The sequence below is a fragment of the Bombus fervidus genome, chromosome 5 (assembly GCF_041682495.2).
Source record: "Bombus fervidus isolate BK054 chromosome 5, iyBomFerv1, whole genome shotgun sequence".
In the NCBI taxonomy this organism is placed as follows: Eukaryota; Metazoa; Arthropoda; class Insecta; order Hymenoptera; family Apidae; genus Bombus; species Bombus fervidus.
Genome location: NC_091521.1, coordinates 1570834 through 1593693, shown reverse-complemented (window position 1 = coordinate 1593693; position 22860 = coordinate 1570834). Strand labels below are relative to the sequence as shown.

The following is a 22860-nucleotide window of genomic DNA, read 5'->3' as shown; positions in this document are numbered from 1 at the left end:
AGTTAATTACTGATAATAAACTATTACTTTAAAATTATTGCTTTAGCGTACATAATTTAAATGCCATAATTATATCGCAGTAATATATGTTCATGGGACGTGTTTCATAAAAATAAAATCTACTACAACATACGTATTTTTTTTTAATAAATATTTATTATATTAGAATACGATAAAAAAATTAACAAAAAAGCATTGTGTTGTTTGGTTTACTTTATGTTCATTCATCACCACGTATAGCTCTATATTTAGCCAACTCATGTGGGAAAACTCTAGTTAGCTCTACAAGCATGTTTGCTTTAAATTTCCTATAAGCATCGATTTTTCCTTTCACTTGTTCATTTTTAGTTAATGCCTTTTCTATACAATCCTTAGTATATAATTGTGGATTTCTGCCTTGGTCAATGTAACTAAAACCATGTAAATACGATAAATTGTAGACATGAATTCTTTGTTATAAGAATCAATAGCATAGCCGACTGATTTTGACATACTTACTCGAAAACCTCCAAAGGTACATGAACATCTTGAACTTGAGACTTAAGTTTGTCTATTTCTTGTAACCCGTTTACTAAACCTTGACTAAAACATAAAAATATGAACATAGAACTTCATACATTATAACATATATAAAAACAATAGCCAATAATATTAAATCTTTAAACATTCTTAACCATACTTCATGACATCTAAATTTCTCCTAGGTTATTAATCATTGTTAATCTCAATGGAATATCCTGTTACAAGTAATAATAATTCTAAATCACGGTTATAATTTATCTTCTTCCCAATCACATGGATAAAAATTTTATGAAATGTTTATTTGGTTGATTCAATAATAATATTAAATATGTACATAATGAAATGTATCATATATACACAACTCACATTTTTTGATTCAGTACATTTTGTCCTTGCGGTTGGAAATCACTCACTATGATACGAATTTGCCTAACATTTTCAATAAAAAGCTCCAACTGTGTTTCCAAATTTTCTAACGTAGACGCCATGTTTCGTATTTGGCAGTACGTATACAACTAATACCCAGCTCCTATTCCACGTAGTGGGGATAAGCTTCTTGACATCGGGAGATATGTTTTCGGCCACTAACCATAGGGGTAGGATTAATTTGTTAAACTTCAGCATTTAACGCCATCTTCGCCATCCTTACCACTGAAGGTAAAGAGTATAAACTAAACTACTTTTTATCATTTCTTTTAACTTATTTAGAGTAACCGTACGGTATTTTATGTAGTATAAAAGAATGTTTTTTAAATAAATATAGATTCACAATAGAGTATAGTTCAGTTGCAGACACGGTCCTGTTTCAGATTGCAGACAAAAGGCGCGCTGTACAACAAAGACCATCAAATCGATTGGCGCAGTTTACTTCAGAAACATTTTCTGACCGCTAAGAGCCTTCCCCCTTCTATTACAATTTTCAGATCTGTGTACGCAATCATATATATACATACATATATAAAAAATATACAGCTACCGGCCACAAGCTCACATAGTCATGTTTTATATATCTGATACTACCAGACTTCGGGGCTACATAATTGAATTCCAAGTTGTATAAGAGAAATAAGCTTTGTAGTTTTCTAATAACATTTTTAAAAAATAAATAATTCATCAAAAATATAAAATATAAATAAGTATAAACAATAAAATATCTAAAATATCGTATTGTGCCTGTGCGTTTATATATGTGTATATAGATATGAAAAAGATATTTTAAATTTACCTTGTAATCGATTATAATTTAATAAAGCTAGTATATTGTATTAATTAAATATATTAAAACTTACGCTTATACAATCCATAACATATTCATATCAAACATCTAAATACTATAATACATTTCCATTTTTACAATAACTTTTATGATGATGCTAAAACACATAGTCATAGGCAAGTTTATTCTTTTCATTCAGCAAACTTAAGATAAATTTTCCGAAATAACATCAATTAATAGGTTACGTTACGGATGAGGTTATGTAATTCTCCCAGGTGGTGGTACAGGTTTTATTGGAACACAGATAATAAGTTCATTATCTCGTAAAGGAGTTCCTTATACATGTATTTCTCGCATGCCTGGACCAAATCGAATTTCATGGGTAAGACGAACTAAATAATATAAGCATATAATAATAATAAATATAATAAAATTTATAGCATGATTTGGAATGTTATGGTTTACCTGAAAATACAACTGCTGTAATCAACGTTGCTGGTCAGAATATACTTGATCCAAAACAGCGATGGTCAGAAGGATTTAAACAAAATGTTATAAATAGTCGAGTAGAGACAACAAAATCTTTAGCTAAAGCTATAATACATACTAAAGCTAATGCTTTTGTAACAATTTCTGGAGTTTCTTGCTATAAACCAAATGATACAGAATACACTGAAGAAAGCAAATGTGAAAAATATGACTTCTTATCAGGTAAATCATCATTTTAATGTTAATACAGTACAAATAATATAATCATATCATTTCAAACCTGTACCAGAACTCTGTCATGAATGGGAAGAAGCTGCACAACTTCCGAAAGATAGCAATATCAGACAGGTCATAATTAGGTCAGGAGTTGTATTAGGAAAAAATGGCGGTATGATTAAAGAAATATATTTACCATTTTTTTTTGGTTTGGGTGGCCCTATTAGTAGTGGAAATCAATATATGCCATGGATACACATAAAAGATTTAGCAAATTTATTTTTGTTTTCAATTGAGAATGAGAATGTGTATGGTATACTAAATGGTGTTGCCCCCCAGGTAATTAACTGAAATTCAAGTTAATTTCAATAATAATAAATAAGCATAATTAACAGAATTATTATTTACAGATTGTAACAAATAAGGAATTTACTAAAGCATTTGCATCTGTAATGCAAAGACCTGCATTTATTCCTGTACCACGCATTGTTTTGAATAGCTTGTTCAATAAAGAACGGGCAAAAGTGAGTATAAATCATATGTTGTGTTATGTTTTGTTGTAGTTAATAATTATATCAATCCTTTTTCAGATTATGTTAGAGGGACAAAAAGTTATTCCCAAACGTGTCAAAGAATTAGGATTTCAATACCAATATCCTGATATTAATTGTGCTTGCGCTGAAGTACTTGGCAAAAGTAAATAATCATAAATCGAGATTAAAGAGTTAATTGAAGTAATATGTAAATATCAATATTTTAAAATTAATACTGATTTTTGATTGTGTTAACTTGTACAAAACAATATTAATTTATATATTTACATTCATATATTACTATGTATATATATAGAAGTAAGAAATAATTAATTTATTTTCTAATATTTTGCAATTCTTTCTTTGCAAAACTTCCTATGTACACATTGGTTAATTTATTTGTCTCTTTTATTAAAAAGAAAATAAAAATTCCAATGTATTTAATGACATAAACTTTCAAAATAATATGTGACTCTATATCAATGTGCACTGCATTTTTCCAACTGCGTTTCTTATTAACCCTTTCGTTGCAAACAGCGCTTATAGACGGTCAGTCAAGGTAGCTCTTCTCTCAGAGCGCCGTGCCATCCGCACAACCGATCTGTCACTGTCACGCCGGCTACTCAGAGAACAATTAGATTAATATAATTTTATTTTTGTTCTTGTCTACATATTAAAAAGCGTCTTCTGAATACATTCAAGTTAAATATGTTCTTACATGAAAGTAAATATAATTAAATTTTAATTTAAAATTTTAAGAAACTTTCTCATAATAAATATGCATATTTATGTCGATAAATAGCCTCTACTTTCTGAATTATTATAGCAATTCTTTCATAAATTAATTGCGTTTTTCTGTAATTTATTGTTGCATTAAAAATTAAGTACTATATACGGGTGTTACATATATACGTACATGTGTGTAAGTAAGTACGTATGTATGCATATTGCAGAGTCAAATAGGATTAAAGAAAGTAGAAAATGGCGTGATACCGCGAGGACAGCTGTTATTTATCGGAGAAAGAAAACAGAAGTAATTTGGTTTAATTCAAGTGATTTTGTGAAATTTTACATATATACGAATTTCTTCATAAAGAGATTTGAAAGCGAATAATATTTAGTGAAGCATAAAAGTTGAAAATATAGTAATCACTTAAATTAAATGATAAAAATGTATAGAATGATGGCAGTGATAATGTTGGTGGAAGTGATTGTGTGAACATTGAAGGAGACTAGTTATAGGAATTTATATATATTAGGAATATTGGTTTGATTCGTTTTATTATGTGTAATTGACGATCATTAATAATAATGACCTGCAATTAAATTTTCCTAAGAGAATTCCTCCATAGAGAAGAAAATTTAGAGAAAAGAAATAAAGCGAAAAATACGAAGAAAGAAATAAGTTAAAGTTGTGGTCAAAAGTTCATGTAATTCTTATTTCTCGAATGTCTAAAAATAAGAATAAAATATTTAAAGAAGCAAGACAATTCCATAAACTGTAATTTTACTTCGATGTATCTACATATATGTTGGATATTTCGTATATAAAGTTTTTAACGACTCGGAGGACTTACTTCCATGCATTTTCTCAACGATTATTTAATTACATTTTCGAAGTATTGGATATTTCTCTACAATTAAAAGATGACCAAATATCATCCAATATCACAAGTCTCCAGTGATAATCATCGTTTTTACCACTGTTCTTACGAGGTTAGGATTAATCGACACAATCATATTTGCTTTATTTTTATCCATATTTTTTTTACGCTAGATATTCAGATACGTATATGTGTAATTTAATTTCACATTGATCTAAGCAGAATTCAATCTAATTCACATATTTCATACGATTTTATCTTTGTTGATTTAAAGCAATTCGAAAAAATATTATGTTGTTTTAACTTTGCTTAATTTACTGTAATTTTTGAAAATTTTTATACATTTGTACTGACATTTTGTTGAATAGGAATCACCATGAATGCCAGAACTCAGTTATTTGAATTAAGTATGGAGGGCAGACAAGTGGATGAAGCGGTAGCAAGTATATTTCATAGTGTTCTTTTTCATCGAAGTCTTGGTAAATTTAAGTATAAGCAAGAAGGTAGTTACTCAGTGGGTACTGTTGGATATCAGGACGTTGATTGCGACTTCATTGATTTTACTTACGTCTGTTGTTCGTCAGTACACTTGGATCAAACTTTGAAACGTGAAATATCAGGTTTTTCTGAAGCTTTGCGTTCTACTGATAGCCCAGGTTCTGGCCAAATATCCCTGGAATTCTTTCAGAAGAAGAAAAATCGCTGGCCTTTTCAACCAGAATGTATACCATGGGAAGTATGGACAGTACGCTTAGAGCTTATCAAATTAGCAACAGAACACGAACGACAGATATGTAGAGAAAAAGTCGGAGATTTATTAACAGATAAGATTCTTTACATAACAGAAGTAATGAATCGACATGACTATTTACCTAAAATGCCAAATCAAGCTGAACTGGATTTGATCTTTGACACATCGTACCCTGATATACAACCTTATCTGTTTAAATTATCATTTACCACTTCTGGCCCATCGAGTACAACAATGGGTAATACAATGAAAAAATTGATCAAAGAGACATTATCCATTTAGTTGTTTATTAGTTTTCATAAGAATATTTTTAGTGTAATGTATATATAATCCAAATTCATTCTTGGATAAATTAACATTATGAACTTTCCTTCATTAACAAAGGAATTCTGTTTATCATATGAGATCATTTGTATTCAAATTTACTCAAATCGTACCTTACTCATACTCTTTTAGTTTCTTTTACTTGTAGTTTATAAACATTTGCCACATTACATGTTTTTATATGTATTGACTTGCGTAGAGGATTGAAACCTAGAAGGATAAATAGAGTTAATTGTATGCAATATTTGAAATAAAGTGGGATAAAGAGATCAATCCCATACATCAAAATGCCATTTCTGACCGATGTCTACGCAAATTCTGTGCCGACAATATTTGTCAGAAAGAAAACGAAAAAAAAAATATATATATATATATATATTACAATTGTATAAACTTAAAATATTTGTAAAATTTCTATAGTACAAAGGAACCAATTGTGTATAGCAGTTACTTTTTTGCGTATACATATATTATTCCATGAATATCGTCCATTGCATAAGTCTTCTAGGTAATCAGTTATAGATTAAATATGAAATATTTACTTTTCATTATTTTAAATTTGAATTTATCGAGATGTGGATATTGTTAATAGGCGAATAATGACATCTTATTAATAAAGAAAACATTTTTTGTTTTATTTTTCTCTGAAAATACATGACGATTGTAAGGAAATAGAACAGTGTATGTGTTTATTTAAAATTTAAAGGTAATAAATTTGTTCTAATATATAAAGCTGTTATTTCTCTCTCTCTCTCTCTCTCTCTCTCTCTCTCTCGCTCTCTTTCTCTCTCACTCTTTTTTTCTATGTCTGAAAAATCTCGTGCACATATTTAATGTTTAATATATGACTGAAACCTAGACTTACTATTGTGAATAAACATATAGTACAAGTGCTTGTCTCTACATTTGTTATTCACATATTAATGTAAATGTGAAAATATGTAGTATGTATATGTGATTGAAAAATAGACTTTAAGTAAATTTTTATAGTTTGCTCTTGTTAAAACATCCTTGTTAACAGAACAAAAGATATAAACAGCGAAATAGTAGTAATAATATAATTCGTTGTATATATTACAGATAAGTCGAAAGATTCTAAAAAGTTTTAGTAAATATACTTACTTGAATGTTAATGAATCTTTTGTCCTAAAATTAATATTGTTGTTCGAGTGGAAAATTATTTGTGAAATAAAAAACGTATCAAGCTTGCATAGATCACTCCTATAAGTAAAAGCTATGTAATGGTCTTGATTAAATTTTTTAAAGTTCATTCTTTCGTATGAATCTTTTATATAAAAGAACAAGAGGTGAAAAGCTTTAACGTGTGTAATTGCAACGTGAAATAATTTAAAATATGAAATACTTTCGTCAAATATTAGATTTATCGTAAATACACCTACATTTTTCGATAATGTATAATAGTAACATGGTACTACTTTCGCTATATTAAATTAAGCTTCTGCAAGAATGTGCAAGTATTTAAGGAAGAGTATTAAAGAGGAAAGGAATAGGAGAGTAAAGAATATCTAGGCCTAGAAGGAATATATTGAATTTATTATAGCAGCAAAGTTCCGAATAAAGTGATTCTTTGATACTTTTTAATATTACTAATTTTGTATATGTTAGAAAATGTTCGAAAATCATGATACAAGTACTGATTTTCAAATTACATTTTGGCTATAGTACTCTCAGCTATTACTGAACTGAAAGCCGACACGTTGTTACAGATACCAGATACGAATATTGCAAGTTATAGGTAGAAAGACGGTAGGAAGAGAATACAGATGGTAACGCGGACGCCTGCGCGAGAAAACGGCGGCTTGTCTAGTTAGGTTTTGCCAACAATTTTCCATTTTCAGTTATCGGTGGAAAAGGCTAGCCGTCACTTCGAAAGCGTTTCATCGTTGAAAATTATAACACGTTGTTAAATGTTGTGGTGTTCGCTTTATATTATCTAGAAACAAACCGTAATATAAGAAATACTGAAACGTCTTTCATCTTTATAATAAAAAGAGAAGAAAAAAGCAAAATTATAAGTACTTGTCAAAGAAAGGTATGAAAGAAAGGAAATAATCGACATTCATAACAATTGTGTGTAAAGTGACTTCGAAAGATTACTATCTACATGCTTTTTATTTGACTTTTTATTCGGTGACGGTGAATACCTACCATTTCCAACGTAAAATATTTTTAATTTATATATTTTGATTACTTTATGTAATAAGTACGTGGTACTGTTGTAAATGTGAAGCATCAATTACGATTGATTTTCTAAATAATTTTCCACGATCGGCCTGAAAAATTAATTTTTAATTTAATTTCAATTACTTTATAATTAATCTTTTGTTCCCTCGTGTCTAACTGTTCGCTTTGTTTCCATTTTATATACGTATTTTTTTGCGTAATAACGAAAAAGACATGTACGTATACATAAAGATTAACGGTTGAAATTATCAACAGGTGGTTGGAGAAAGTAATAAATTTTGACTTTGATTTCAACCAATATACATTTCTTAATAGCAAAGTATTCTTTAAACAATTCTTCCGATACTGCTTCTAATTAAAATACTTTGAACAGATTGCGACAATTAAGAGCAGGTGATTTAACACGTATAACACGAAGTATTACTCAAAGTTTGACTCATTGTCAGAGGAAGATTGTGTACGTGATAGCAAACAAAATGTATTTATGTATATGTAAATAAGTAACTATGTCAACAATAAGAATGGCAATGAGTTGAAAAACTTTTCAATTCTTTCTTTTCTAATCGAATAATTAGAACATATTTTTTATTTCGACTGAACGTTTTGAGTGTAAAAAATTTTATATAACTGGCATCGGTCGAAGGACGATTCGTGATCACGCAATATCGTTCTATTTTTGGGGAATGTTTTAAACTCGGTAACCTCGAGAAACACCAGATTTTATCACCTTTGAGATCGGTTATACGATTTGACTAAAGTGAATGGAATAAAGCGAAGAACTTTTTCAAATGAAGAACAATCCAGATGTATCAACATTATATATATATTAGTTTCAGTAATATGTGTTATTGTGTCGACGATATTTTCATTCGGTCAGTAACGCATATGAATATCTACGAGCAATCAAAGTAAAACAAATTCGATCATCTTTGAGAAATCGATTAATTATTTCTCATTGGCTGTTAATAATTGGCTTAGTTCATAATTATTCAAATATAATTATTTAATTATAATCAAGGCGATATTACTGTAAATTCTAAACGATGGAATAGTCGGCATATGTTTTCAGTTGCGGCTCCATCTTATTCTGTCTTATTCTAATCGTACTGAAAAAGCTCTCAAGGAAAAAGATTCGAAACGAAGAGAAACAGAAGAAGAAGAAGAAAAGAAGAAGATTTTGGAAAAAAAGAAGACAGAAATCAGGTTGGAATAAAAAAAAAGACAAAGAACAAGATAGGGAAAGTGGAACAATAACTGCTCGGTCCCCGGAGACAAATCGATTAAGAAATGAATGATTCGCCGATTTTATCAAACGGGACCGCCGTAGAAGGATGGTCGACTACTAACCGTCCGACTATAGAGAACGATGTAACCTCGAATAGTTTAGTGCAATTAATCTTTTACATATTTTATGCAAATATTTTTGCGTTTGGTGTGTTTGGTAATGTGCTCGTATGTTTCGTCGTGGCACGAAATCGACAAATGCAGACAGTTACGAATCTGTTCATCACGAATCTAGCATTGAGCGATGTACTACTTTGTGCTCTGGCGGTTCCGTTTACTCCTTTATATACATTTCTCGGGGGATGGATATTTGGCAGAACCCTGTGCCACTTGGTACCGTACGCTCAAGGTGTCAGCGTATACATCAGCACATTCACTTTGACGAGTATCGCGATCGATAGATTCATGGTGATCATATATCCTTTCCATCCTCGTATGAAGATCGAAGTTTGTTTAGCCGTGATAGTCGGTATTTGGATAATCGCATTGCTGTTCACTCTACCTTACGGGCTTTACATGCATCTCGAAGAGCCGTACACTTATTGCGAGGAACACTGGCCGAACGAACGATTTCGAAAAATCTTTAGTTCCATTACTTCGATACTACAATTTGTCTTACCCTTCTTCATCATCGCTTTTTGTTATATTTGCGTTTCGATCAAGTTGAACGATCGAGCTAGAACGAAACCTGGTACAAAGACTAGTCAAAGAGAAGAGGTTGACAGAGAGAGAAAGAAACGGACGAATCGGATGTTGATCGCTATGGTCGCCGTATTCGGCATATCTTGGCTGCCGCTCAATATCATCAACGTTATCGACGATTTTTATTCACCTGCTAATGATTGGACTTATTACAGAATCTGCTTTTTCATGACGCATTGCCTCGCTATGAGTAGCACCTGCTACAATCCTTTCCTTTACGCTTGGCTCAACGATAACTTTCGCAAAGAATTTAAGCAAGTACGAACTTACTTTTTATACTTTTATTTCTTGTTATATGTGTGTCTACTTACTCGTAGAAAGTTTCCTTCGTTTCTCAATTTTCTTGCTCTCGGTTCTTACCATGTTTTCTCCTCTTCCAATTCTTGTTTTTTAATCAACTCAATACATAGTTGATTGCAATTATGTAGGTACTTGTAAGTAGGTAATTGTAATGTACGGATCTCGTATCGTATTTCATCTCTTCGAGTAAAATCTCTTTTCGTTTTGCTTATACGTGTTCTGTGTCGTGCGTATATCCACACTACCCACCTGTAAATGGACTCGTATAAACGACACTAAATTATTCGTTGAAAGATCTCCTTCCTCCTCAAATTCCACTTGCCGTGGTTATAAGAGAAAAACTTTTAAAGAAAAGTTCTCTCATTTACATTGCAATGCGATTTATAACTTTGATCGAACGAACGTTCCTTACTTTCTAACATAAGCCGATAACGTTCTCTCCAGCCCATCATCGTGCTAAACCATTCCAAGTTGTTGTTAAATATGTTCCATTATTAAACACAAATGAAAGATACACGAACGCAAGCTGCAAATTCATACGTACATTATCAAAATTCGATGAACAAGTAAAGAAATAAACGCACACGCTGTGTCTAATATAATTAACGTTGTAGGTTCTTATTGATTTCAAACTAAATGTAGAATAGAAGAACCTATAATAAAATAATTATGTACGAAGCAGCCGTGTGTTCCTTATCTTAGCCTATGGCTTCAAACTTTCAATTCTATTATACTACCGATATATTTTTAATACCGTCAAAATGTCACGATAAACCCCATCTGAATTCTTTTGAAGGTGCTTCCATGTTTTCCGAAAGCAATCAACGGTTACACTCCAAGAACCACCGAAGAATTTCAAAATCATAAAGAATGTAGCGGAAATAACACTATCCAGGAATCTTTATTACTGAATGAAACACATATAAGAACTTCAAATCCCGAAGCTCGCGAACTGATCGTTCACGAAACAACCACCAACAATATGTCGAGAGACTTGGAAGAAACGGAAACTTTTTGATTCCAATTTGACAACCATCGTAAGTAAGTATGCATTCACATCGTTTCTCTGTGAGAAAGAGAATAATATAACATTTACTGTATTTATCGTATAGATGTCTTTCTTCACTAAAAACAAATATTTATAAATTGATCACGTTATCCATTAATTGCATTAGACCTCTATCTCTATGTATACATATGTACAGGCAGATAGGCAGAGGGAAACCGAGATCCGGTATAATTCAACGTACTATTCATCTAATTCGTACGTCTAATTTATTTAAGAGGTAAATGGACACGTGCAATAAAGTCGGAAACAAACATTGATCTTCGTTTATCGTCTTCATTTATAGTTAACAAGATCGTTGAAATCCTTGCTGTTTTCTCGAGATCTACATAGGTAGAAGTTAAATCGTCACATAAACGATTGGCTAATGACGTAGTCGCTCTGAACATGTATATTTATTGCTTTTCCATCGTCTTCGGTCTCTCCTTTCTGTGATAAATTGACCGTGCTTAGGATAAATTGATCGAAATGAAGAAAAATTATTGCTATCGAGCAATCGTTGAATAATGTGGAAAGGTCTAAAGCAGAAGTTGAGCATCTTTTACATTCTGCTAACGCATGATTGAAAATGAGAGAAACGAGAGAGAATCGACTTTTAAGCAGGCACGTTTCCTCGTTTCAGTTTTTCGCACCGATTTCTATACATTTCTTTACTGTTTTACGTATCCGATAAATATATTTATCTTGAGACCTACCTTAAGAACATACTTACCTACTGTTCTAATTCTATTTATTTCAAGATCGAATTAAAGGACACTTTCTCTAATAAAAGCTATTTTTCTTCTCTAACAGCTTCAGCTACACTTACAAAATTGACTTTACTGAATGATAGTTCATATTTTTATTCTTTTCATATGCTCTTTAGCATTTTCTTTTTTCAAAATTGTAAAAAAGATTATAAAACGTTATTACAAGCAATTTATTGGACTATAAACGAATAGAAGTAGAAATAGAAGCAAAAATAACGGTAGAAATTCTACGAATACGAAATGCTGTACGAATACTAACATAATTGATCGTGATATTATGGGAGAAACAAATCGAAGATACTGTTATAGTTAAAACATATACGCTTGTCCATTGGATTCATATACACCGTGGTACATAAGTACATACGTTTTCAATAGACTGCCGTGTTATTTCCTGCCGTATTGGTTCGGGATACAGGACAGAGGACAGCCATTCTTCTATCGTTATCGTGCACCTTTCTACTAGCGCTCCAATGTTTCCGTGTCATATCCTATCCTGAAATTTATACATGTATATATTTTTTTTCATCAATAACAATTTTTTCCTCAACTTTTCTCTTTTGCATTGTTATAACTATATACAGTCGCCGTATTCTTCTTCTCTTCTCTTGACGTTTTTCCTCTTTTTTATTACTATTTCATTATTTATAGACATATTTGGTGTATCCTTCTATGATGTTTACTGTCAGTAATGTAAAGAGAAAAAACAATATAAAGTATCAACGTTGCAATAACACAAGGAGAAAGGAAGCAGGAGAAAGGAATAAAGATTGTTCTCTTATATGTATATATGAAATGTTTCTCTATTTCACAGACATCTCTGTGTTACAGAAACAGCTGCATTTTCTCTGGAGGCTGAAATCTACTTGTATTATTCTTCAATCAAGTACTACGTTTCGCATTACTTGTATAATTGAAACAAGCAACAATGGTGGCGGTATATTTACAGAAAAAAGAGACGCGATTCTGCACAATCATATTACGATAGAATTAAGAATTGATTCGTCAATCTAAGTTTGTTATAAACAACGGTGCGTCAAGTACAAAGAAAATTACGAAGGGAAAAATAAAAAAAGGAACTTGCTCAACTTCATTGTCAGTTTCTTTATTATGTTTATCCAAACTATTTTTCTGTATCTTAACACTTTGCGATCGGTTTATCTTTCTCTTGGCACTATTAACTAGTCGATACTCAAGAAAATTTGAAGTAATAAATATTTAACATGCCATTCGACTTTAAAAACAAATTTTAAATACCGCTATCCGATTGCAAAGGGTTCAATGTTAATTTCTCAATATTTCTGTACAAACCAATACGCATTTTATGAAAAAATTCATCGTTAAACATCACATCGATCGTTAACAAACCATGATTACGAATGAGACACAAATGCGTAATTAAGTAATAAGTAGTCATAGTATAATACTATGTCATTGTAGTACGTATAGTACATGTGTACGTATATTATTACATCTATTTGATTCAGATTAAGTATCCTTGGACTCTTGTCATTAAACGTGGTTTGAAATTTTATTCGAAAACTTGCTCGATCGAATATCCTAGAGATAAGAGAGTACGTTGCAGGGGTATGTTTACTGATAAAAGCTGATAACGACATCGTTTCGATCGACTATTCTCGAGAACGTGTTCTCCCCTTTCGTCCATCTCCGATTTCAATTCCGCAATAACACCTCATTATCCTACACAATGATTGCGGTAATCCGAGCACGCCTTGTGAAAAACGATGCTTGTCAAGATACATCGCGTATATCTACACTTGTATATCTTTATCCACCTACATGTATATGCGAGTAATTTTCAATTGTATTGTCATATGAATATGTTAAAAATTCTACTCTTATTTCCCACAAATTATCGTTCACTTTACATTCTCAGGTCTTTAATAAAAAGGAAATGATTTATTCATGGATAAAAATGTTCATCGTAATTATAAAGACGTAGATTGTGGCTTTTTATGCACTTATAGGAAACTTGAAATTGCGAATTGTGTTCCTATAATACTTTATCCAAATTCTACTTTTCTAATTATATGCTTAAAAATATGAATTTTCATCAAAATCCACAGTCTAATCGTAATTATTTATTATATTTTTATTATTATCGTAATTATTTATTTATTATATATATTTTAATGAAATTTATATCGTAATATATCAAAGAAAAAAAATCACATTACGAAATAAATTATACAATAATTGTGTATAGAATATCTTGCAGTTATAGTAGAATGTGCCAGCTTCAAAATGATCATCTTTTTCTAATAGCTATAAAAATACTTTTACAGAAATGCTTTTGTAATATTGTATTTTCCTGCTAATATACTATACATATAAGTAAGATTTGTAACCAGGTTCGCCAGATTATATCTATTAGAATTCATGTAATATCTTTAAGAAATGAGTCAGATAAAGACAATGTCAATCTACTTCATCAATACCATATTCCTTCAAATGTTTAATCTCATTAGTATTGATAATATCCTTTATAAAAAAGCATAAAAATTGCTTAAAAATTTAATTATGTATTAGAAATAAATTGCATTTTTTGTATTGTTTACAGAAAAGTCACATTAGGATCAAAAACAACACTCAAGATATCATAAGCAGCCAACAGTAACCAGCAACAACGATCTTTTTACAAATGTTTATATAATACAATAAAAAATGAGATTATTTATTGTAAAATAATTATACAGAATGTATTTAGGAACAGTTTCAATAAATCAGAATAGTTTAATGACATTTTATAATTTTATAAAATATTGGAGAAAATCTCGAAAATCTCGGTTCCAAACAATTCCTGAAATATGATGTCAAGTTCTAAAAATTATCGAAATTGTGACAGTACACTATCATGTTCCCCTGATACAAAATCGCAAAATCGGCCGAAAATTTTTTTAAGAAGCCGAAAATTTCGGTTTCGAGAACTTCTTGGAATGTGACGTCATATTCTAAGAATCGCCGAAATTATTAATCGACGACAATTTTTTGCTCTCAGAAAGAATTTGGGAATTCACTGAATTGTGGATATTGGAAGAATTTTTAATGGTCAAACGTTTTATTCATTTGTAAAATAAGCTGATTTTATTCAATTTAATTTGCAAGTTTACAATGATTGTACAATTTTACAATTTCATAATTTTCTGTATAATTTGTGTAATTGCGTAACTGTACAATAATTTAATCTCATTGTTCGACCGATGGAACTAAAACAACTCTTCTTATGCGAAAATGATGACGAAAAACTTAAGTCGTGGTACGGCACGGCGTTTTGTCGCTTATTTTCGAATCGTTACTGAGCGCGCTTGCTTTCGGTTAATTCCGTACGGTGTCGCCAATATTCGGCAGCAAATGATTCTGATTGGTTAGGCTGTCTGCCCATGTCTCATTATAAAGAATTTGAAAAGATTCATTCAAACGATTCCTTTTTCTACATATATTAACTTTAATTAAAATGTATTGTTACAGATAGCTTTTAAGTACTCGTTACTCCATGACAGACTGTTAGTGTGACTAGGGCTAGTAGGCATAGTTAACATTTATATGTGGTTAAAAGTAAAAACAATATGGTGTGGTCATCAATGAAGAAGAGAATAGGCATAACATGAAATACTTTTTCGTGTCCAACAATTTAGGCATTATATAACCATGAATTTGTAAATTATTATTTTAATGCAAATAAAGAATTCTAAGCATCTATTGCATTTATACAGATTGAATTAATGGTCGATCAAAACAGTAATTTTGAACAGTAATTTAACTTCCTACATAAACATTCTGACATAAATAGAAGACCACTACGTGTTAAAATTATGTATTATATGGCAAATAATATAAGGTAATTGGCTGCAACTGCGATTATATTTTTATATAATTAGAAAACTTATTAAGCTGTTAATAAAAATATGATTGATTCCTAAATTCTGGATTGGCTTTTTTTTGATAATGTGTAATGAAGTATCGCGCAAATATTCATATACTTCGTTTGTGATTATAGAACATCTCGTTTTATACTTTATTTGTAATTTTGTAGAAGACTTTAATCTTAATTCAAACCACTCTTGTACTGAATTGGTAATGTCGCATGTGACACAAAAATGGTAAGGGAGTCCCAAAACGTAGGATACGAAAATCAAAGAAAAAATTTCCTCTCTGAACATATCATGATGTCACTCTATTCTGTGCATAAAACGCTTAATGAAGGACACCACAGCAACAAGAAAATAATCTTACGGACCAATTCATGAATAGCTCTTATTGTTAATAATAAATTATTTTCTTTCATGCATATGCACGTTAAAATATATGTATAAAATGTTTTTTATAGGAAATGATAATAGTTGACTGTAAAAACATTTAGATATTTTTATTAACATTTTTACATTCTTTTTAATAGTTATATTATGATCTGTGCCTCGCATTTATTTTGTACAAAGCTGTAACATGTAGGGGAGACAGTAATAAATCTTATTACACGTTAATCGCATCAAACGTCCTTAGTTCTTTCGGAATATTTTCATTTGGCAAATTGTAATTTTTCCCTTCATTCTTTGCATTCATGTTTACATATATTATGTATGTCGTGTGCATGCATAATATATACTGTATGTATATACATATACACATTCATGTTATTATATTTATTATACGCAGAAATATTTAGTTGCAAATATTTTGATGGTGTCAATCGAAATCAATGCATTTTATCATTGCATTTTTCATTGCATTTTATCATAGAAAGATATAATATCCCATACAATAAAAAGAAATGCGGGAATATTCGGAAATAATATCCATTGTATCGTTCGGTTCACACTTGAGCCGTTCACTCATAAGAGATAACAAATTTCTGCCAATTTTCCACAATTTACATTAAATTCATTCATTGATGTATCAACTTCCAAAAATTCTCATCATTTTATTATATCTTTTCAATTCACTTTGTTACCACGTGGTATTAGATTTCTCGTAAGTGATACAAAAAAAAGCATATTGTTTGTTTTCAGACATCATTTCACATTTTTCATCCTTTCACCTTCATTATCTTTTCTCACTGTAAAATTTTTAAGCTGTAATTGCATGCTACTTCAATGAACGTTAATGCCAAAGAGAATAATAAATCTCGATAATCAACGATCAACTACACAATTAAAATCACTAATGACCAATGACATATGAATTGATTTGTTATACTGTATCTTCCATATTACGTGGTATGTTATTTACTCGTACATAAATGATGTAACGTGATAATGTTATAAACATACTGTAATAAGAAAATTGATAATTGAACATAACATTAAATTATATGCGCTATGCATACTTATCTCTCCAGATACATATGTTATGGTTTTGTTTATACGTTTTCAGATACAGTCCCCTTGGCATTAATGTCCTATATTCCTGAACTTTACTGAACTTTGACGTCATATCTCTTCAATGTGTTAGAGTTATATAGGTCTTTATTAAAATGTCAAGATATAGATGAATTTCATCTAAGCCATAGCTTCAATCGAAGAGCATCTACGCCGTTTAAATAATACCGAAATAATCGCTTATCACGCACAAAACCAAGATTCTCGTATAAACGTAGTGCTGGACGATTAGTAATTTCTGTTTCTAAAACTACTTCGCCAGCATTATCTTCCACCATAGCTTGAATCGCTCTTCTTACTAGGTTTGAACCAATCTTTTGCTTTCGATATTTCACATCAACAGCTAACATTGCAATGTACCCACGTTTTATTACTTTTCTGTGGATGTCCAGCTTGCAGACAATGGCACCAACACATTCCTCACCATGTATTGCCTTGACGAACAAAAAGCAAGAATTTTTTGTAAATTCTACATACCTGCAAGACAAAGAAATTCGACCAAAGCTGGCTAACAGCTCTTTCTATTTGTCGATACTTTTTAATACCATGTTGACAACTTCTTAGATAGAATTATACAAAGATACACAATATTATGAAATGTATGTTCCTATCAGTAATGTTTCAATACATTCGATTATTTCATAAATATACATACCAAGAAACATAATTTTGGCCAGTTATAAATGAAATATCTGTATGTATAAATAGAATATGGTTCGCTCAAGTCTTTTTGTATTAATTTCATAATATCAGGCATTTGGAGTTCACTTGTATAACTAACATATTGAATGTTATTATCCCTACTTTCCAATGACAATGTTTCTGCTAATGTACCTGAACATGCATAATTAGTAATCAATATAGAGGAATTCATAAAGGACAATTGATTGTTAAAAATTGAATGTTAATTTCTTTTACCGTGTTGGTTTAAATGACTAGTTTCCATAGATTCAGATTGTGGAAGATTAACTATGCCGGTAATTCTTTCAGAAGAATTACAAGTACCATTAACTAGAGGTATTCCATTTCTTTGTGATTCTTCATATATTTCAGTTGTTTTCAGACTAAGTCGAGATGTAATGTCCAAAGTAGCAATATCTGTTAAAGAATTTTCATTCTTTTCTTCAATGCTACTTTGTTCACCCTCTGATTCATTTCCATCCACTACACTCTTCGTTTTAAGCTTTTCCATCTTTAATTTTTTGTTAATATTTTTATTTTCTATATATCTGAATTTCTTTTCTCAAAGTATACAATTTCAGTACAGGGTTTTAAAGATGACAATTTCTACTTTTTTATACAATATATCCCTATGACATCAGTATTTCCAAATGACACACTAACTTTTCAAACGAATTTTCATAATTACGCCGAGTTAAACGATTTCTTTATTTTTAATGTTATTTCCATATACAGAACGCCAATTTAGCTCTTCAATCGACGGACACCATATTGAATTTTCTGCGATGACCACTAACGACACAAACATAAACAATGCGCGAATAGCAACCATATCATATGTACTATTGTGCCATCATTTTCATTACCTTTCATTATAAATAAAACATATAATTAATACTATTTAAATATTAAATTCTGCACAATTCCATTTTCACTTATGAAATATTCATAGCAATAATTTTTACGAAGTTCATTTTAATATAAATAAAATCTTATTGATTCTACATAAGTACGGAATAGATGACAAAAATAATGTCATTTAAAAATTAAAAATACAATGGTGAAATTAATATCGATATATTTTTTTTCCTGTTATTTATTTATTATTTATATTATCTATTTCAAACATATTCCGTTTCGATGTTGCAAGAGGGCGCCCATGTTCTTGAACAACGCCGGAAGTGGATAAAAGTCTACTACCATCTACTAACATCAGGAACGTTTGAGGTTCTTTTTCATATACCACGATGGGTAAGTTGTTCGGCTTGATATGGATTTTGTTTTTATCGCTTTGAATCAGTATCTTTAACATTAAAATTATTATTGAATAACCATTAATCGATTATAGAAACATCAATTTCTTTTATTCGGATGCATATTACTTTCATAAATATAACTTAAATGGTTAAAAATGTTTAATATATCGCCAGCTTTAACAATTTCATTATTTTAATCAACTTTTCTTGTAATCTATTTTATTTTTGCTTAATTATATATTTATCATAGTTTTCATTTATTGATTTTAAGTTTATTATGTTTTCAAACATGCAATACAAAATATATGTACATATATATGTCTTTAACGTTTTTCATTCTTGTGTTGTTTATTAAGTTGGAATTGCATTATGTTATGTTATCAGTAGTATCTCTACATATATAAAATGTTCCTTATGTATTTTACTATATATACAAATATTTATTTGATATTGCAGGTATCTCCCGTGATCATTGGCATAAGAGACGAGCAACTGGTGGTAAAAGAAAACCACTCCGCAAGAAGAGGAAATTTGAATTAGGACGACCAGCTGCAAACACAAAACTTGGAACTCAACGTATTCATACGGTATTATTAATCAAACCTTTATCATGAAATTCTATATTTTACTTATCATTGTCACAAGCAAAAGGTGTTTTATGAATTTCATAATTATCAGAAACAAAGCATAATAAATATACTGATATATATATTATCTATTATGCAATATATTCACTTTTAAAAAGTATAAAGGTGTTTCTCTATAAAGATATATGATTTCCTTTTCTTATGACAATTAGCGTAGCAATATAGAAACATAAAGTGATGACTATCTTTACCTACTCTGAATATTATGCTGACATATATCCCACAGCGTACTGAATGAAATAATGTATTATATATTATTTATTTATTACTAAACAATCATAACCATCTATATTCATATGTAAATTAGGTACGTACAAGAGGTGGTAACAAGAAATATAGAGCTCTTCGTTTAGATACAGGAAATTTTTCATGGGGTTCTGAATGTACTACAAGAAAAACACGTATTATTGATGTAGTTTATAACGCATCAAACAATGAATTGGTGAGAACTAAAACTCTTGTAAAGAATGCAATTGTTACCATTGATGCAACACCTTTCAGACAATGGTATGAAGCTCATTACGTTTTACCATTGGGTCGTAAACGAGGCGCTAAATTGGTAAGTGAATAGACTTTTTTTATTTATGTCATTAACAATTAAATAATCTAATAAATTAATAAATGTTCAAAATAGACTGAAGCTGAAGAAGAAGTTTTAAATAAAAAACGCTCAAAAAAAGCAGAATCTAAGTATAAAGCGAGACAGCGATTCGCCAAAGTCGAGCCTGCTTTAGAAGAACAGTTTGCTACAGGACGCGTCCTTGGTAAGCAAAATATTTTAACAAGCAAATTATTCCGTACAATATATTGTATAAATTAATTTTTCAGCGTGCATGTGCAAATATTGCAAATGTAGGTTGAACTTCGTTTCGAGACACAAAAATAGTTCATGTTATGAAATACTTTTTATAATATACAAAAAAAATGACAAATTCGTTGTGTCCCAAAACTAAATTTAACTCAATTTTATTATCTCTAATGTTGCTAGTTTAAATTTGCTTACATTATTGCATCGTGATGTAATTATTAAGACTTACTCTCTATTTATATCCATACAAAATGTTTCACACAATTCTATGGCTATAGTTATATGGTTCAAGCATTTCAAAGGCATTTTTATTTTTTTAAATTAATTCATACTTTACTTTGCATCTCAATTGACATGTTTTGTTATTTTCTATAGAAAAATGTTGAATTGTGTATAAAATTAGTTCAATAGATATTTTATCTTTAGTTATGTAGAACTTTGAAAGATGAAGAAAAATAAGAAAAGACATAATGCAATACTCTTGTGCTTATTTTTCTTATCTTTCGTATGATAAGTCCCTATCTTTTGAATAATTTTGAACAATTTTTAACATTTTCATCCGTATAAATTTATTAATATCTTTAAGTAATAACTGTTGATTTTTGTTAACAAATTTCAAGTTCGTAAACTTTACGTAAAGGTTTACCTTATGTTGGATATCAACGTTGTATCACTGGACACTAACATTTAGCCTGCACAACACGTTGGTGTCACCGGATGTAAAAGTGTTAATACTTTTTGTAGAAAGTAATAAAACGTGCATCAATTAGTTGATTCAATTGATTTGATAGATACAATTTAGAAGTAGTGATGACTTTAAAATCTCCAAAACGTCTAGATTTTCGGAATGAAAATACATACCTCATGCATTGTGTATAAAACCACTTAATTTTGCTTTATGAAAAACGTTTCTACCATTGTAGACTCATATAAGTCGGCCTGATTGCATGAAACATCACAAATAACTTTGTATCACGAATTGTTATATTCTTTGCGTTTAGTAACACGCACATCATATGTTACTTATTACTATTCACTTTCTTATGAATTTTTAGTCATCAAATTTAAATTTTGATTTCAGCTTGTATAGCAAGTAGACCTGGACAATGCGGTCGAGCGGATGGCTATATGCTTGAAGGAAAAGAACTTGAATTTTATATGAGAAAAATTAAAAGCAAGAAAGCTAAATAAAATGTGTAACTACAAGAAGAAAATAAAATAATCTTTACGTAAAAAATAATACAAGTAATAGTAAATAACCAGTATATATTCCTCATACATATTTAAATTTTTATCAAACAATTTAATTATAATATTGTACCGACTATGGTATTTAATATATTATATATGGTTTGCAAATGTAGTACATATGCTAAACACCGAGCTAGAAAAAACTGTTAATCGATTGTAGTTAATAGAATAATTATACATTACTTTTAAAGATTGAAGTACTCGGAATAAAACTTTCCGCAAGCTATTAACTGTACGAAAATTAAAAATATCTTTCTACACCACTTTAAAATTGACGCTGTACATGTCAAATGATAATTGAGTTCCTTACATGTACCTCCATGCACAAGATCGCTATTTCTTATATATATACTTTGTGTCTCGATTAACCTCTCGAATACGATGTGCTCACGGTATATACAGATTTGGAAACTCCCGTGGTAGGGGTAAGGATCTCAGTAATTGGACAATGTTGGTCAATTTATCTGCAATAAGGCGCTTCAATCGACAAGTTAGGATTCGTCATGTAACGCCATCGTATAGAAATAACTCGGACCTGGTTGTCTTTGCCTCTCTCTTTCTCCTTTATGTGGTTGCATATTCGATTCACGGCGAACCAAGTAGCAAAGGATATAAAAGAAAAAAGCGGCAGCATAATAATAATAATAGCAGAGAAGGAATTTTCTCACTGATAATACAAATCAATTTTTGTCTTATATGTATGATTATTATGATTGTATTATTATTATTTTATATGTACTGTATTTAATAAATATTATATAATATAAATATTCTTTTCATTATTAACAACCTGTATAAACCCTAAAATTGTACCATAATTTTATTTTTTCAGTACAAAATTTAACAACAATATAATATTT

General features: G+C 30.1%; 6 protein-coding genes and 1 long non-coding RNA gene across 10 annotated transcripts; 5 read left to right on the top strand and 2 right to left on the bottom strand.

Annotated features, from left to right (window-relative positions):
* Positions 1–143: 143 nt before the first annotated feature.
* Med10 (mediator complex subunit 10) lies at positions 144–1394 on the bottom strand. The gene is made up of 3 exons (XM_072003696.1): positions 889–1394; positions 499–582; positions 144–410 (listed from the first exon to the last, which is right to left on the bottom strand). The coding sequence occupies exons 1-3, from the start codon at positions 1008–1010 to the stop codon at positions 221–223; spliced, it is 396 nt and encodes a 131-aa protein (XP_071859797.1). The 5' UTR covers positions 1011–1394; the 3' UTR covers positions 144–220.
* Positions 1395–1461: 67 nt separating this feature from the next.
* Positions 1462–3323, top strand: LOC139987435 (epimerase family protein SDR39U1). Of its 3 annotated transcripts, none has more exons than XM_072003692.1 (6): positions 1462–1596; positions 1979–2120; positions 2179–2449; positions 2517–2782; positions 2854–2967; positions 3034–3323. In XM_072003692.1, the coding sequence occupies exons 2-6, from the start codon at positions 2094–2096 to the stop codon at positions 3145–3147; spliced, it is 792 nt and encodes a 263-aa protein (XP_071859793.1). In that variant the 5' UTR covers positions 1462–1596; positions 1979–2093; the 3' UTR covers positions 3148–3323. The 3 variants fall into 3 exon arrangements, with proteins under 3 accessions (XP_071859793.1, XP_071859792.1, XP_071859791.1); XM_072003691.1 differs by having other exon boundaries at positions 1497–1697; XM_072003690.1 differs by having other exon boundaries at positions 1497–2120.
* Positions 3324–3866: 543 nt separating this feature from the next.
* On the top strand, positions 3867–6642 carry Atg101 (autophagy-related protein 101). Of its 2 annotated transcripts, none has more exons than XM_072003695.1 (2): positions 3867–4009; positions 4949–6642. In XM_072003695.1, exon 2 carries the CDS (start codon positions 4957–4959, stop codon positions 5611–5613), a length of 657 nt encoding a protein of 218 aa, XP_071859796.1. In that variant the 5' UTR covers positions 3867–4009; positions 4949–4956; the 3' UTR covers positions 5614–6642. The 2 variants fall into 2 exon arrangements, with proteins under 2 accessions (XP_071859796.1, XP_071859794.1); XM_072003693.1 differs by having other exon boundaries at positions 3871–4692.
* A 73-nt stretch (positions 6643–6715) lies between these two features.
* On the top strand, positions 6716–11164 carry LOC139987434 (prolactin-releasing peptide receptor). The gene is made up of 3 exons (XM_072003689.1): positions 6716–7834; positions 8913–10104; positions 10943–11164. The coding sequence occupies exons 2-3, from the start codon at positions 9148–9150 to the stop codon at positions 11162–11164; spliced, it is 1179 nt and encodes a 392-aa protein (XP_071859790.1). The 5' UTR covers positions 6716–7834; positions 8913–9147.
* Positions 11165–11193: 29 nt separating this feature from the next.
* LOC139987433 (uncharacterized) lies at positions 11194–13049 on the top strand. Its single transcript, XR_011799855.1, has 2 exons — positions 11194–11432; positions 11499–13049. It is a non-coding gene; the product is annotated as an uncharacterized lncRNA (long non-coding RNA).
* A 3284-nt stretch (positions 13050–16333) lies between these two features.
* LOC139987420 (N-alpha-acetyltransferase 30) lies at positions 16334–18843 on the bottom strand. Its single transcript, XM_072003674.1, has 3 exons — positions 18276–18843; positions 18013–18191; positions 16334–17791 (listed from the first exon to the last, which is right to left on the bottom strand). The coding sequence occupies exons 1-3, from the start codon at positions 18547–18549 to the stop codon at positions 17474–17476; spliced, it is 771 nt and encodes a 256-aa protein (XP_071859775.1). The 5' UTR covers positions 18550–18843; the 3' UTR covers positions 16334–17473.
* A 323-nt stretch (positions 18844–19166) lies between these two features.
* Rps8 (ribosomal protein S8) lies at positions 19167–21994 on the top strand. Its single transcript, XM_072003677.1, has 5 exons — positions 19167–19289; positions 19751–19881; positions 20249–20500; positions 20576–20705; positions 21831–21994. Exons 1-5 carry the CDS (start codon positions 19286–19288, stop codon positions 21938–21940), a joined length of 627 nt encoding a protein of 208 aa, XP_071859778.1. The 5' UTR covers positions 19167–19285; the 3' UTR covers positions 21941–21994.
* The last annotated feature ends 866 nt before the right edge of the window (positions 21995–22860 follow it).

What these genes read in the sequence shown, in the direction of transcription:
- Atg101 (XM_072003695.1), top strand. Translation starts at nt 4,957, where the DNA reads ATGAATGCCAGAACTCAGTTATTTGAATTAAGTATGGAGGGCAGACAA.
- LOC139987420 (XM_072003674.1), bottom strand. Translation starts at nt 18,549, where the DNA reads ATGGAAAAGCTTAAAACGAAGAGTGTAGTGGATGGAAATGAATCAGAG. An exon ending in TAGTCATTTAAACCAACACG is followed by an intron (nt 18,192 to 18,275) that starts GTAAAAGAAATT and finishes ATGCATGTTCAG; the next exon opens with GTACATTAGCAGAAACATTG. An exon ending in GGCCAAAATTATGTTTCTTG is followed by an intron (nt 17,792 to 18,012) that starts GTATGTATATTT and finishes TTGTTCGTCAAG; the next exon opens with GCAATACATGGTGAGGAATG.
- Rps8 (XM_072003677.1), top strand. An exon ending in GAACTCAACGTATTCATACG is followed by an intron (nt 19,882 to 20,248) that starts GTATTATTAATC and finishes TATGTAAATTAG; the next exon opens with GTACGTACAAGAGGTGGTAA. An exon ending in TGCTACAGGACGCGTCCTTG is followed by an intron (nt 20,706 to 21,830) that starts GTAAGCAAAATA and finishes TTTTGATTTCAG; the next exon opens with CTTGTATAGCAAGTAGACCT.
- LOC139987435 (XM_072003692.1), top strand. Translation starts at nt 2,094, where the DNA reads ATGCCTGGACCAAATCGAATTTCATGG. An exon ending in AAAATATGACTTCTTATCAG is followed by an intron (nt 2,450 to 2,516) that starts GTAAATCATCAT and finishes AACCTGTACCAG; the next exon opens with AACTCTGTCATGAATGGGAA. An exon ending in TCAATAAAGAACGGGCAAAA is followed by an intron (nt 2,968 to 3,033) that starts GTGAGTATAAAT and finishes ATCCTTTTTCAG; the next exon opens with ATTATGTTAGAGGGACAAAA.
- Med10 (XM_072003696.1), bottom strand. Translation starts at nt 1,010, where the DNA reads ATGGCGTCTACGTTAGAAAATTTGGAAACACAGTTGGAGCTTTTTATT. An exon ending in AATGTACTGAATCAAAAAAT is followed by an intron (nt 583 to 888) that starts GTGAGTTGTGTA and finishes TTTATGTTTTAG; the next exon opens with TCAAGGTTTAGTAAACGGGT. An exon ending in GTACCTTTGGAGGTTTTCGA is followed by an intron (nt 411 to 498) that starts GTAAGTATGTCA and finishes ACATGGTTTTAG; the next exon opens with TTACATTGACCAAGGCAGAA.
- LOC139987434 (XM_072003689.1), top strand. Translation starts at nt 9,148, where the DNA reads ATGAATGATTCGCCGATTTTATCAAACGGGACCGCCGTAGAAGGATGG. An exon ending in TTCGCAAAGAATTTAAGCAA is followed by an intron (nt 10,105 to 10,942) that starts GTACGAACTTAC and finishes ATTCTTTTGAAG; the next exon opens with GTGCTTCCATGTTTTCCGAA.